The 15,493-nt window shown below is 37.7% G+C and overlaps 1 protein-coding gene across 4 annotated transcripts in view; it reads right to left on the reverse strand.

The window, feature by feature from the left end:
• Nucleotides 1–15,493, reverse strand: part of myo1b (myosin IB) — a 53,504-nt gene that overhangs the window by 22,483 nt on the left and 15,528 nt on the right. For all 4 annotated transcript variants that reach the window (XM_017420720.3, XM_037975993.1, XM_037975992.1 and 1 more), the window contains exons 4-7: nucleotides 7,034–7,128; nucleotides 4,254–4,358; nucleotides 2,903–2,949; nucleotides 1,135–1,198 (exon numbers count right to left, since the gene is read on the reverse strand). In XM_017420720.3, the coding sequence (XP_017276209.1) occupies nucleotides 1,135–1,198; nucleotides 2,903–2,949; nucleotides 4,254–4,358; nucleotides 7,034–7,128 (311 nt within the window). The remainder of the gene's footprint in view (nucleotides 1–1,134; nucleotides 1,199–2,902; nucleotides 2,950–4,253; nucleotides 4,359–7,033; nucleotides 7,129–15,493) is intronic.

Below are 15,493 nucleotides of genomic sequence, written 5' to 3' on the forward strand. Positions count from 1 at the left end.
CTTTAACTGAACAAGTCACATGACAGTGGCTCTACTCGACAGACAGACTCTGGTGTCTGAGTGACTGAGCAGACAGAGCTTCATTTGTGTCTAGGCCATCAGCTTCCGTCTTTGTGAATAATGTTTTGTCTATACTGGCTTCCCCGCCAGAGGTCACAGAAACAAAAGCAAAATCAAATCAAAACAGGCAAGGAAAAGATGGCAGGAGGAAGTCAGCAATGGGATTTACGCTTTTTGTTCAGTCTGATTTCAATCATGCATAAAGGTTTCCTAGAAAATGTGCAAAGGAAAATTCAAGCAACATTTATGAACTAAATAATGCTTGAAAATTACACCAAACAGACTTGAAAGGTATGAAAAATATTTATTCCTGGATTTTCATACCACCTTGCCACACTGTGTTGGCAATGACCAAGTTCTTCTTATGACTGACACATACATGAAGGTAGCATCTCCCTGGGCTGCGATTGTCTCAAAACATTCACAGGGGTTCTCAGTTTCCTTGCAGTAAGCAGCAGAGGTGCACAATCTTGCTGCTTGAGTTTCGTGTGACATTTTCACTGAGGAAAGTCATTGCCAACATCTCCAACCAATCTCAGTTGTTGCAGAGCTGTATTTTGCACAGGAGCTCTCCTATGACTGCACCATCTGAGGTTTAAAAACCACACTGATGAGAATTATTGAAAAAAAACTAGCCAGAATCTGCCCATCTTCATTTCAACAAATGTACTCCAGTAGAATAAATCAATTGTGGGGGAGGATGCTAAAGTGGGTGCAAAGCGAGCTGAGGCAGGTATGATGTGAGCAACGCTTGCTGTTCACTTGCTCACAAACATTCAGTTCAGTGAGACTGCAACTGAATGTTTGTTTTGAACAGTCTCAATCCAGTGAGATACTTGGATACTACCTTTAATTTAGTCAGTGAGAGTATGTTACTCTTATTGCCTGCTTTAAGTTTACAAGCAGGTACCCAGATACCTAAATGTTTCAAATTAAATGCAAGTTAATAGCAAGACAACAGACCAGCCAGGGTTGAAACCAAGATGTGGATCAATTATAGATGCAATAAATATAGATCAGAAAGTAGAGTGCAAATATGTATTACTTTGATTTTGAGAGGCATTTTGTACTCACAGTTGCTGATGACTCCACCCAGTGGATCTCCTTTAAAGTCAAACTCAATGTCCATGTACTTTCCCTGGGGGTCAGAGAATAAAACAGTTAAGATGTACACTTTTATTTGCTCTGCCTTTTTTCATCAAGTTAAAAAAAAAGTATCAAAACAAACCCAGCTCATAAGTTTAGACAGATCTTTTCTAAAAACTCATCACGTTACAAATATATCAAGAGCTTTCTGAATTTTTTTTTTTTTTTTTTTTTTTTTTTTTAACTTTTTTGGGTCTCTTTTCTGTTTAAAGTCGACATTAGAACAGTGAGTCTTGTGTGTTTGATCTTTTTTCCTTCCTTTCTTCTCTGATGTATTAATAGCAGACAGGTCACTGGATGAGGCCAAGCACCGCTGGTGAGCGCTTTCTAGCCAAACTCAATAAGCCCTCCGCACTCAACAAAATGAAGTAGCAGCTCCATTCAGAATTTTATGATAAAATGATTGAGCTCTAATGAGGTGGAGTCTGGGTGAGAAGAGTTGAGCTTTCTGTAAGATGTCAAGGTCACCTAAAAATAGCTAGATTGGAACTATATTCTGATAAAATCTCAACTCATGTCCGAGTACTGGAGTCTGTAGGCAGTAAATGTAGATAGACAACTGAAAATAGTGTATGAAGTCAAAGTGAGACACTAAAGGTTAATATGTTGGCCTGCAAGCTCATTCTTGCTGGAATAACCAGTTTCCATTTCAACTCGTACAGAAGAACAAACAATGACTTGCACGGCATTTGCCAGAAAATAACCAAAATAGTCATTTTGGATGTTCAGAAATCCAAGTGAATCAATAGGAATTTGCTCCTCAATAACTCTCAATGTTAGAAATAATATGAAAACAAGCTTGTGTGAATGGGATGTTAAAAAAATATCTCTCAGTAAATATGCAACCTGCTAGTGTGAGAATGCTTTCTCAGGAAAACAAATAGCCATCACCTTTCCTAATGGTGTTGCCTGGACTTGTCCGGATTTCTGTCTGCTTATACAAAACAAGTTCATATTTTAGTTTTAGAATGCTATTTATATGGTATACGAGTAGCTTTTTCCTCATAAAAAGTCAGTCAATTCTGAAAGCCTGAGCAACTAGCAAAATAAATGAATACAAACTGCATAGAACTTGCATAAACAAAAATCTCTACAAATGACAAACTGACTATTTTTCTTGTGCTTGGTATTCATGAGTTTCAGGCCAAATTGTGCAACCTAAAAGCAAAGTTTGTCAACTGACCTTGTGAACTCAGAGTACAGAGCATTTACCAAGGCTGTGGATTATGTACGAGTTTAATACATCAAGATCAAAAGCAGTGCAGTAACAACCAGTGTGTAGGCTGCTATACTCTGCAGACCCAGTACATATACAATTATTACACCAGAGCAGAAAAATACAAGAACAGGCAAAGATACAAAGACACACATGATGAGAGGCCTTCACTTGCTTAAAATCACCACCGTCTCCTCAAACATACGTCTCCTCTAAATGTCATGCATCTATATATAGTGAATATTAAAGCAGTAACCATGTACATAGACACCTGGGACCTCTGTTTTAGCTGTAAAGCTATAGTCATAATGCTGCTGTGAGTTAAAATATTTCTCACTTTGCTTCTGCATTTACTTCAGCAGGATCAATATTTGTGATCAGGGAATATACACAGTGACAGGTTTGTGGATCCTACAAGTTGAAAAAAAAATTGAAACCCAACTATTTTGTCAAAGAATATTTTGAGTTTTGGATACTTACAAATCTTGAAGAGTTGTCATTGCGTACTGTTTTGGCATTTCCAAATGCTTAAAGAAAAGAAAACAAACAATTAAGTGTTGGACAAACATTCTTTTTAAGCCATTTTTTTTTAAAGTACAGTGCAGATATTAAAAGTTAAGACTTGTTTTTAAATTTTTTAGAGAATTATTAACAATGTGCAGCACTCCAGCCAGCTGTCAATCACAAAAGACCTGAATGTCAAATCCATTTGTACTGATGACGCCCCATAATTCTGTATGGATTAGGCAAAGCAGCAGAGCGTTCAGGCTTAGGAAGGGCTAAACCTTCATGTCACGCCACATTCAAGGCAAAGTGATTCAATATGTGCCCCTGCTTATAAATAAAACAAAACAAAATGTTTTCAAAGAGCTCATTAAATGCATTGTGCCGTATGCATCAGTAAGCCCTTTAAATTGAGTATTTTCTGCAACATTTTTCAATTGCTTAAAACCACATTTGCACATTAAAATGCTATTAATTTGTCAAATAACACAGTGCTATTAGCATAACTGCTTAACTGCTGATAACAGCTGATTAATGTGTGTTAAAGTATTTGGATTGTGTGAATGTGTGGGATGCTGGTCTGGAACAACAGCAGCTAGAGGGGAAGGAAAGTAGAAAATAAGAGCAACAGAGATACTGTAGATAAAAAGCTAAAGAGAAAATCAGAGGACAGTGAAAAGAAAAGGGGAGCAACAAAGAATGAAACTAAAAAAAGAAAATTAAGCAGAGGATCACAGAGGTACAAGTCATGATGGATCCATTGTGCTCGGCTGGATAAGCAGGTCCCCCTCCTTTTGCCTCTTTTTAGTGCTGAGGCAATTAGATCGGCAGGAGCTAAGCTCTTGCAGATGTGCAAGGTTTTCCATAGCGAGTCAACCTTACAGCTTCATCATTCACGGGCATTTCCTGTCCACTGCCCCCAATTTAAAAAAACAGCTGTTTCTGTGCCAACACTGAGCTGCAGGAATGACTGTGACAGTGGGAGCAGTGTACTGCCTAGTTAAGGAAATAAAGACAGATTTATAGGATTCCAAAAGTAATGGCCTAATATTTTCAGTTTATGTGACTAATGTGTTGAATACCCAAGTGTCATAATATTTGCATTGATAAAACCTATATTTTTATTGGTAGTGTTACTTTTGGAGGCCAAAAATGCCATCTAAAGCCCTTGAGCAGTTAAATGGTGCTCTTTAAGTAATAGGTCAATTAAACTGTATATATCAGATTTTTCCCCGTTTCAGCTGATTCTCCCTGGTACAGTCCTGTCAGTCTGTTGACATGGATTCTGTCCAAATCTAAACTTCAAACAACCCGAGTCGTCACTCACCCTCTAGCACAGGATTGGACTGCAGCAGCTGCTCCTTGACCTTATTCACCTCCTGGCCCTTCCCACACACTGCCGCCACATATGACATCACCAGCTTACTGGCCTCTGAAATACGCACAGATATAAGTAGTATTACATTTGATAGACATGGCAGGGGAACAAATGAGACCTGCCCATGTGTTGCAACATTCCCCATAAAAATTCCCATTACATCAGCCCCCTTTGACGCCCATGAGAGCAAATGAGGCCCCATTTTAGAAGTGCAATTTGTTAAGTTGGATATTGACCACAGTTTCATCATAATATCATCATTCAAGCTACTGATTTCATTGGGAAGGAAAACCCCTGGAAAAACAATCTGGATCTTGAAGAACATTGTTCACTCACTGCGAGTGTTTGCACAGATTGAAATTGCTTTCAGAGCACAAATTCTAAGTGAGGGACTCGCCGCAAATTAACCATGTCCATGACAAAAAGGCTCAAGAAGCAAAGCATCCTTTTTGGAACAAGTGACAAGCCTTGTGGTTTGACGGCTAGTATTGGGATCATCTCTTGCAACCAGTGAGATAACAGTGACCCAGAACTGATGTGTGTGACCTGCCAAGGGAGGACCGAAAAGCTCTACAGCAGTTGTTGGTACAGGCTGCTGATGAAGTTGGCAGACCAAAAAAAAAAAAAAGAGGGGGTGGAGGTTTGGGTGTGTCTTGCTTCATCTTTTTGTTGGCTATCAAAGTTAATACTTTGCAACAAGAAGCACAGTTTAATCCACATTTTCTTTAATCTGATGGCAAAAAGGAAACTTCTCAGTCATTTTTTTCCCCTTTAACATATAGTATGCAATGTACATTACTTGTCACAGGGGGCTTTGTTTTATACACGTCTCAATAAAATGGAGGGGAGAAAAAAAAAATTCCTCAAACATGAATGTCAATGACCCATATTGATAGGGTAGAATTTAATGGCCTTATTCTGCTAAAAGCTCCAGGGCAGCTGAGATTACTGAAATCCAAATTTATCTTTGACTTCACTGCAGCAGCAGCTCCTTGGAGTTTAGAAGAAAGGCTTGTGGATCAAAAAAAAAACCATCTTAAATTGTTTCCTTTATTGCTTTGGTTTATGAGTTTATAACTGTTGCATCACTACATATCAAAGAAAACTTTAATGATTTATGATTACTGAAAGTCCTACTCCGTGTGAACAGCGGCTTTTGCAACAAATCTGGCTTCATGGCTCTTGCCATTTGCTACCAGAGTGCTACAGGGACATTTATATTATGAAATCTTAACAACAGCCAGTGAACATCATAAAAACAGTTAACCTGAAAACAATGACATGACTAGAACATGCTATACAAATACCAATTTGATGAAGGCTGGGATTTGTCAAATTTAAATATATAAATATATAACTAGCTCTCAGTAATATATTTTCATTATTAAATTTTATCTTTTTGTATTGGAAAATGTGTTCTAAGTAAATTTCAACCACACTCCTTTACTCTGTGCACTGCCAGTTTAATACTGCAAATACCTGTGAAGCAGCACTAAACAGTATCAAGGAAATACCTTTCCCTCTAGACATTTTAAAAGGTATGTGAACGTGATCCAAAACATGGTAACACTAACAGAAGTAAAACTCGACAAGAAAAAAAAAAGGGATGTAAAAACAGCTTCTACCAGCAGGGGTTGCATTTCTGGTTCAGTGCTTACATATGAGATTTAAGTTTTCTTACAGGAAAATATGGGTGTTGCCTGCTAATCTTTAGTGTATGAAATGTGAATAAACCAGGACAGCATAGCATCTTTACAGTGTGCTGCCGGTATGTTGATACGTCTACTGCTCATCTATCACAGGTCAGTTTCTTTCATGTTTCATGTGCAAACATGATCTCTAATGAAACAATCCTCAGACTGTGGGGTTGATCCAATCTAATCCTCCAATGTAATGTTACACAACCCTTGTGTTCTTTAGATAAAAAAAAAACAAAATACTGTTTTGACTACATGTTGAACAGGGCACTACAAAGAACACCAAAAAGTACATATTTTTCCACCAGGGACCTAGGAGATAAGACTTCTGAAGATGCTGTTTATGATTAAGTGGATTTCCCCTTCACAGATTATTTTTTCCTACCATGTTTGTGCTCAGAACAGATGTGTTACGGTTATCAGCAGCATTAAAGGTATCAATTTGTCCCAAGCAGTTCCAAGGTATGTACTTGCCTGTGTGTGAAAAGCAGGGTGATGGATGATTGAGTCTAAAACTGTGCTCAGGCTGCACCATCATCAGCTTTTTGTTTTAAATCAGATGATCAGGACAGACTGCACTGTCATTTCCAAGTGACTGAATCAGGTTCGGGTGCCAAGACATATTTTAAAAAACACCCCCACACACCCCCCACCTACCATTACTTCCTTCTAGCTTTCAATGTGCAGAAGTTTCCTCACTTAGGACAATATATAGTCAAATATCTCATACTAAGACTTCTGTTTGTCAAAATCTTCCCCATGCCCATCACTGTAGCAGAATTGACTCCACTCAGTTTGGTTATTGAACCATGTGAGGTGAATTACACAAAAGAACACCTCCAAATATGGTTTGATTCAAATCCGTAAAAAATAAAAAAATACTCTTAATTTAAAAATCTGTACATTCAAAATGCAATAAAAAAGGAAATTTGAGCCAACAGTCAGACAAAGACCTTCCTGGGCTGTCAGAATGATTCGCATTTCAAAATGGCTAAAGAAAAAAAAAAAAAAAAAAAAAAAAAAGTTTCTCACCGGTTTTCCCAGCTCCACTCTCCCCTGTAATGAGGATACATTGATCCTTGTCTTGGTCCCTCAGTGAGCGGTAGGCCTCATCTGCCAAAGCATAGCTGGAACACAAAAAAGGAGAAAGCACACACCAAGTCTTTACACTGGAACTACACATTTAACCTGTTTTTTTTGTTTGTTTTTGTTTTTTTGGGAGGGGTGGGTTGGAATCAAAGGTAACACGGTAATATAAGTTCAGACAAATGGTACCATTGTCACAACAAGTCATTTAGCATTTCCTCTGATCAAAAGCAGGTGGCTTTATTAAACATTGGGTTGCACCTTAAGGGCACCACTACACTGAAGTGAATTATTGTTTTTTTTAATAACCTTAGCTTGGTTCACATTTGGTTTTTGTTTTTTTTATAGCAGACTGTTTCCCGTTGGCTATCTCAAACATGGCTACTGAATACCCAATCATACTAATACTAATCATGGCTACTGAAGTAAATCTGTCATCTGAATAATGCTGATCTAGGGATGGGCGATGCCAGAAGGCTGTAGCATGTGGCAATGACAGACTGAAAACAAGTTTCACAAGTTAGATACAGCCACACATTTACTTAGCCTTGTCTAAAACTTTTTACTAACTTGTTTTCCTCTTGCTTCTTCAGCAGATGTTTGAATAATTTATTTAGTAAATGACTAAACAAGCCTTTATGGATAAGTAAATGGTGTAAGTGAATAGTGTTTTATAAACAAAGCCCACTATCATGAATTCTGGGACACTTACACAATGGAAAAGTGGAACTCATTATTGCAGTAACACCCCCACTGAATCACAGAACAGTGTTTCATTTGTTCTCTTTATGCAGACAATACCTTGGGAGGATTTGGGAGGTGGTTGTGGATGTGTGGCTGTGTGGCCCACATTACAATGTTTTTAGTCGTTTGTTGCACACATGTCTGGAAACATTATTATAATGGGCCTAAAAAGATAGAACTCAAAAGGGCAAGGCTACATTGAACAGACAATCATTTCTTAATAAAATGCCAGAGAACAAACTGGAATACTAGATGTGATCATTAAAATGTGGTTTAAAAATATATATACACACATGGCAAAAAGTGTTTGTACAATAAATAGACTGAAGGTCAGTATTTGGTGCGAAGACCTTTATTGTTCAGATCCTTAATGAACTCTGAATGGGTAGTTTTTGGATACTTTATTCAAAAGGTGGTACTTTTCTATATTCTCAACAACACCATTTTTAAGAAGATCCCCAACAACAGTGGCCAAGATGTACTTTAATTTTGACAGCTATCAAACACTGACGTCAGTACATTACTAGTTATGTCATTCTATTCTTAAAGTGTCACATTGCATTATGAAATATTTTTCTTATAATAAATTATGGCACAACTGGCTAGAAAACCCCGTTTAATCACTGTGCCATTATACTTTTAAAAAAAATTAACAAAAAACTAATTAATTAGTTATAAAGCAAAAGAAAGATTTATAGTTAAGGCTAATCTTTTTATTACTTTCCAATTCCATCTTCTTCGCTAAATATGGTGTCAAAAACAGTAAGATTGTGATGACCTAATGTCAATGAAGACTTCAAAAAGGCAGTTCACAAACTAATGGCTGACAGCAAAACAAGTTTCTCTGTTTTGTTATAGAACTTGTGTTTAAAATGTGCTATACAAATGTACCCCATTTATCATATGCCAAAAGTTTAACAGTAGTAGTAATTGTAAGCAGAAGGAGAAGGGGCCAAAATTTACATCATACACTGAACTAATGCTGACCCTTAGTTTCCAAAGTGGTTGATTGCATCTAGGAAGCCATGGCAAAGAGGGGGCCAGATGAATGCATTCCAGACCAAAATACTAAGTTATACCTCGGGATGGCTAATGGAGCTTAGGGTTCTGCACCATCACACATCATTTTGGATCAGAATGCATTCACATCCACCACAAAGTATTCACTATTAGTCCCAAGGGTCTGGCTGCACCCAATCCCAAAGGTAACGAGGTGCATCCATGAAGCGTACATCCTTCCATGAAGTTGGTGCAAATGTAAATGGTTAATGCAGTTAGGAATTCTTTAAAAGCTAAAATGTACAAATTTTAAACAAAAGAGAAAGGCTATAGAGTAATTATAACTCAGCTGTTACAGTTAAGTACTTTATATGATTAAGGTCCCCAAAGCAAAAAAATAAAAATAAAAAACACCTCCCCATTGGAGAGGTGTTCAACAAAGGTGCCTGCTACAACCTCAGGCACTGCCTCCTGCTTTCCTACTTCGATTTAATCAGCTTACTATTTTTTGACTGAACAGCTCTCTCAAGACATTTTTTTGGTTAAATGGTAACATTTTCATTACAAGCCACAATTTCATTATTGTGATTTTTTTTTTCCTGATAGTGCTTTTCACATTTGATGTTTACAATGATCATTTAGTTTGCTTCACCCTCTTGCCTGTGTGACATTATATTCACAGATTTAATGTTAGGACCTGTTACTGAGAGCCGAAGCAAAGAAGTCAACCACAGCCTACAGCAATGTAAAAATTACTGCATTTAACACTAAGCAAAGTTTACAGAACAACATCTAAACTTCACTGAACAGGTTGGCTCCAACCAGAATAAACAATCAGTCATATCAAAACAGAGAGGAGTGAGCGAATGTCACCTTCACACTTCAGCAACTCAGTCACATGAAAACATGTGAGCAGAAGTGAGACAATAGTTTGTTAAAGGTTTTGTAGCTGTATGTGCAAAATAAAATGACTAAAAAAAATTAAAAGTGAAGCACTTATTTTACAGAAGGATTGTTTCTTTGCTCTGACAAGAAACACGCGAGTTACTATATTTAAAAAAAGACAAACGTAATGGATTGTTAAGAATCTTAAAGCATGTTCAATTTTATTTAGTCAGACATTTTGAGTTATGAGAAATTAATTATTGAAATCAGCAAATTATTATTATTTTTTTTTTGGTGCTGTGATAATACACTTTGGATGCACCAAATCACAATATAATTTTTTAAAACTTTAATGCAAGGACAGTAAAAAACATCGTCCAACACCCAAATAAGAAGACGAATCCTAAACAAATGAAATATTTTTTGTGGGGAGGAATTTCATGACAAATTTATTGGACAACACATATTCAAATGCAGCTCCAAGCACTTTATATATAAAGTTCAAGCTTTAAGCCATTGCCATTAATACACATTTAAAAATACTAGTTGCAAAATATGTTGATTTTGTCTGTTCTCAAAATTCCCATAAACTTAGCTCAACCCCGCCTTGCCTGTACATCAATCCATCAGTTTTGTATAGACAGGATTTGTCACAGGACATGTCACAGCTAAAAAAAAGGAAACAGCAGAGCAGATGTCTGCATTGTGGAAACACTCCCATTGCCTGACCTGATCCTGACAATGAGCAAGCCATCATACAATTATTTTGTCCCCAGATGAGACCAGTGGGCCAGCAGGAGTTTGGGAGGGCTCGCCACATTAGGGACAAGAGTGAAAAAGAAGTGGGAGGTCCCTTGCTGGGAACACACACACACACGCAGAACTTATGAATAGCCATCACTAATCACAATATGAATGGAGCTCAGCAGAAAAAAAGCCAAACCCAGAACTACAAAAAGAAGAAACCCTTAAATTCTAAATATTGAAATAAAACAAAATTATAGAACCAACCACCAACTTCTCACAAGAAACCTCATTCAAATTTGTTTCAAATGTGCACATACAAAAGTTGGAAACAAAACCGCACTGTATTATCATTAGGACCCTTAAATTAGCCTGAACCAAAACTGCTTATAAATGGAAGTCAAAGCGATGAAGCACCAAGGTCCCCACCAAAGAGAGGAAGAAGTGAGTAAGGTACCAAAACCCCAGAGGCCTTCCAGATCAGTGTGTATAGCTGGGTGTGTGGGGGTTAGGCTGGGATAAGGCCTTGGACTGCAAGTGCTGCTTGGCACCCCCACCTCCCTTCACATCTGCCTGTAGGCTGTAATTTTGACTTGCACGTGGCAGCGGGTGCACACAAAGCCACACTGGCATGAGGTAAGCAGCAGAAAATAGTCTCGTCAGTTCTTTTACTCTTCAACCTCTGGTAAAGTGGGGCACAGGAGAAGATGATGGGCCTGCAGTTTGTGACCTGAATCTTAAAAGGGTGGAGTAACTGGAGGGCAGATTCAGCACTCTTTAAAGCAATGATTTGTAGATGCTAATAAAGCAGTAATGTATGGGTTGGACTGCCGCCCGCCCAGCTACTTGGAAAATGACAGGCCTTTGGAAAACAACAAGAGTCTTTCTTAGAGGCATGTTTTCATTTTGACATATAGCACATTCACTTAATAAAAAGTATACAATTGTCATTTTTTAATGTGCATTATTGAAAACAGATTTTGGTGGCAAAAACAGCTAGGGCGTGTTGGGTGCTGAACAGTCTCTGATCTCAGTGTGACCTGGTTCCTCTAGAGCCTTCAGGAAATCTGCCTGGCTTTGAAGCCAAGGAAGCAACTTTTCCCTGATCCTGAAGATCAGGTGGGGGGCTGTAATAAGAAATACATACACAACCACAGTCGCACCAGACTGCTTGAAGACCAACCTGAGACTGTAGGAGGGCAAGAGAACGGATGCGCACACACTAAACGGATGTTGGTTCTGACAGATGTTGACCATCTGTGTACTTCCTAGGACAATGCTTGGCTTTTAAGAGTATGCCACAGGGAAGATTAAAACAAACTCACAAGCTGCATCATAATGATGGCAGTTTTGTATATGATTCCAAATGTGTAGAATGCAAGGTGGAAAAATTACTTTAAACACTAATTTAATACACACTACACATTTTCTGAGATTTTATGCACATTGCCTAAAATACTTGTACAGCCATACATCCAACTTTGAAGGAGTCCAGTACTTTAATTTTATGTTACAACACACTAATTTAGTGTTCCACGGTAGGGGAAAAACACCAGTTCAAGCAGTCTGTGTGATCTCTGGAGAAGCAGGAAATAAGCATGCTGAGTAAGGTAACAAAATCTCCTCAAAGCAACATTGCACAAGGAACTCTGTGCAGGTTTATGCCAATCATGCCACCATTTTGTTCCATCCATACAAACCACCACCTTGTAGGCAGTACTCATTTCATTAGTGTGAACATCTTTTTTTTTTCTTCGCAGTGCCAATATGACCTTTAGGATTCTTTGCAGAAATGAATTAAACCATTCAGTCAAATTTCAACAACCAATCTTTAACTCTCGAATTACAGCTTGGGTCCAGTGCACAATGACATGTACACAGGTTGAACTGTAAATGACAGACTTTTACAGGCTTTTTCTGAGATTAATGGTTTGGTTCTTAATTAATGTGACTAAACAGTAAATATTGTCAACACTATAAGGTTCCACGGTGGGAAAATTGTATACAGCTTCTCTAGTCTATGAACTCTTTTGTATGCCTCACACATTATACAAACTGTGCACACAGATAAAAGCTCAGTACTTATTGTTCTGACTATGAATAGAGAGAATTTACAATGGAGTTTGGACAGTCAGACAAAAAAAAAAAATATTGTGCTCACAGGAGTAAATGATAAGGCAGGCAATGTTTAATCAGTGCCGAGTTAAACTGTTTGCTGTTAGATGCAATATTCTTGAAAACATTTAAGGAATCCATAACCCTTTTATTAAACATTCCCAGTGGGGTCAGGCATTTTTAACAACAAACTGTGTGAACACAGAATGAACAACTGAAACTACAAAGAAAATATATTTAATTATGAACAAATCTAAACTTAGATTAGAACAACATAGCAACCACAAATTTGCAACATGTATGAAGTTTTGCCTTTTCCTCCCAGCTTCATAGAGTACTGACATGCAATGTGGGCAGAGAGGGATGGCATGCAAAATATGATCCTGAGGCACTGTTCTTACAGCATGAAGTACTGCAGAGCTCAATTTAGTGCCATGAGAAACCCATTTTAACATAACAGCTAAAAATAATACGTTTATTTAATGCTTTAAAACAAGCATGGTTCTAAGAAGGTTAAAGCCAAGTCTGAAATCAAATCTAAAGTTTATTAATTTTAAGTTGGGCCAGGTTCCAGCTCTAATAAAAAATGTTTGCAAAACCATCAGACTTGTTCATGTAGTTCTACCAACACAAAAACATATCAACCACATAATCTCTTTTTCCAGAGGGGAATATCTGTCAGCAAGTCCATTTCCAAATTTATCACCAACCAAAGCTTGGTCAGCCATAAGAAATTGTATGCAATGGCTGTGGGAGAGAACAGTCATTATGCATAAATGTGGCATTTAATTATAAATGGTGCCACATCCAATCAAATACATTTGCATTTTATTCTTAGGTTGTAGAGGTGGGTAGAAAGACGAACACTCGCTTTTCCATTATCTTCCTCTAGTTCAAAGCTCACCATCACGCCAACACACTCACTGCAGAGGTCTGAATCTGCCCACTTAAGCCAACATGCCACTACAACAAGTGCCCACTTTAATCTACCTACATAAAGTTCTATGTAACTGCTCCAAGCCTTTTCAAAAACTCTTTCTAAAACAGTGTGAATCTGCAACAAACAGGATGATAACTGTCAAACTAAAGGCACATACACATATGGAAATTGGTTTTACCAAAATGGAAGGCCAATAAAGTTAACTCGAATGCATAGGAGCCAGTATCAACACATTTTTAACAATGTGCCATCTTTTAACAAAAGGCACTGTTTGACACCAATTTAAACCTTAGATGGACCCAAATAAGAGTAAGTTCATTTATATGAAAACTTTACATCAGAAACTTAAATTGTTATACTCTGGTACAAAAACAATTTACTTCATAACATCCGAGGGGGATTTTTGTGCAGCTTACATTTTAAAACTATTAAGCCCAAAAGTTGAGCATTATTAGGGCACTTTAGGTGAATTGTCAGTTGCCATGGTTACAATCCACTGAATGCACTTTCAGTCCCTGGGGTTTTAAATCACATTCTAGCTTAAGGAGAAAAATGTAAAACACTTGGCAACATTTAACGAAGAACTCCAGGCTTTAAATAGTAATCTGCATCTCACCAGTGACAGTGTCCAAATCAATAACCAGAGCGGATGCACCTGTACTTTTATAGATTTACAACACTTATTTACTGCCTTTCAATTAAAGTTTTATAACTCACAGCACTAGGAAAGCAAACAGGTGTGATGCCATGATATAGAAAATGATTCCAAAGGCCATCCTTCTAACAGGAAAAGCACCGGTTTACTGTAATACTCCAATATCCAACAGGAAAATAACTTATATCAGTGACTATAATTATTCAGTAAATAGATTGGGCAGTTACCTTTGCATGTTTTGCAGATAAAAAGCTTTTGATAACCATAACAAATGATGAGTTAAAATAAGTAAAACTGGTTAGTTGTAAGGAATGTGGAAAGTAGCTGTTAACTTGTCTTTAGTCATAATAACATTTTATATTTCAGGTAACAGTAGACTGCATAAAAGGAATAAGTCCAATGTGATGCTCATCTGGCAAACAGTCAATAACATTAGTTCACTCCCACATATGAACTCTGATTCCTGCTGCTTCTGACAAGCAGGGCAGAGGTCACATTCTGGAAACTACCATGACAGCAGTGATTGATTTTATGTAATCAGAGTTTCACATCCTCAGCCAAAAACATGTTAATAGTGACATTTACTTTATGCTGTGTTTATTATGCCTTGACTAATAAAACAGGTTACATGCTATACTTGATAAAGCCATGAAAACAGTTATTATGGACTGCCACTAGCTGTCTAACAATGAATATAGGATGATCCAATTTTAAGAAAAAAAAATAAACCTACTTTTTCAACCCCCACTGCACATAGACCAATTTTACAAATAATCCATCATAAGCATGTGCATGACAGCTGGAGGCCTTGATGTACACCATGCAGAGGGGCCTCTTTGCTCCATTAGCCAGTCCTGATGCCTCTCTGTGACCAATGCTCTAGTGGCACCAAGTATTGAGTGCTGAGAGCATCAGGGGTCTCAATACCTCATTAAACAAAGAGATAACACAATCCTACCCTGGAGACATGGGGTTAGCAAACTGTCCTCGCACACAACGCACTCAATCTGTGTCTAAATTGGGTGGCAATCAACATACAAAAGATGACTAGAGTCCATCTGTGACAGAAACTGATTAGTTGATCTCTAATGCACAGTCTGTGTTTAGAAGGGGGGACAGACACCTGCCAGTTAATTACTAAGGTGCCACATCTGAGCAGGGAGCACTTTGCTAAAATGACCACTATTGGAAACCATAACTAGATTAGTGGAGATGGGTGTGGCAGCACAGTTCTTAAAAACTAATTAACTCCAGTGAATTGACATCAAAAGTAGTTGCCAATTTGGAGAGAAAAATTGAAAAGGTAGTCAAGCAATCAATCAAT

This window comes from Kryptolebias marmoratus, linkage group LG6, assembly GCF_001649575.2.
Source record: "Kryptolebias marmoratus isolate JLee-2015 linkage group LG6, ASM164957v2, whole genome shotgun sequence".
In the NCBI taxonomy this organism is placed as follows: Eukaryota; Metazoa; Chordata; class Actinopteri; order Cyprinodontiformes; family Rivulidae; genus Kryptolebias; species Kryptolebias marmoratus.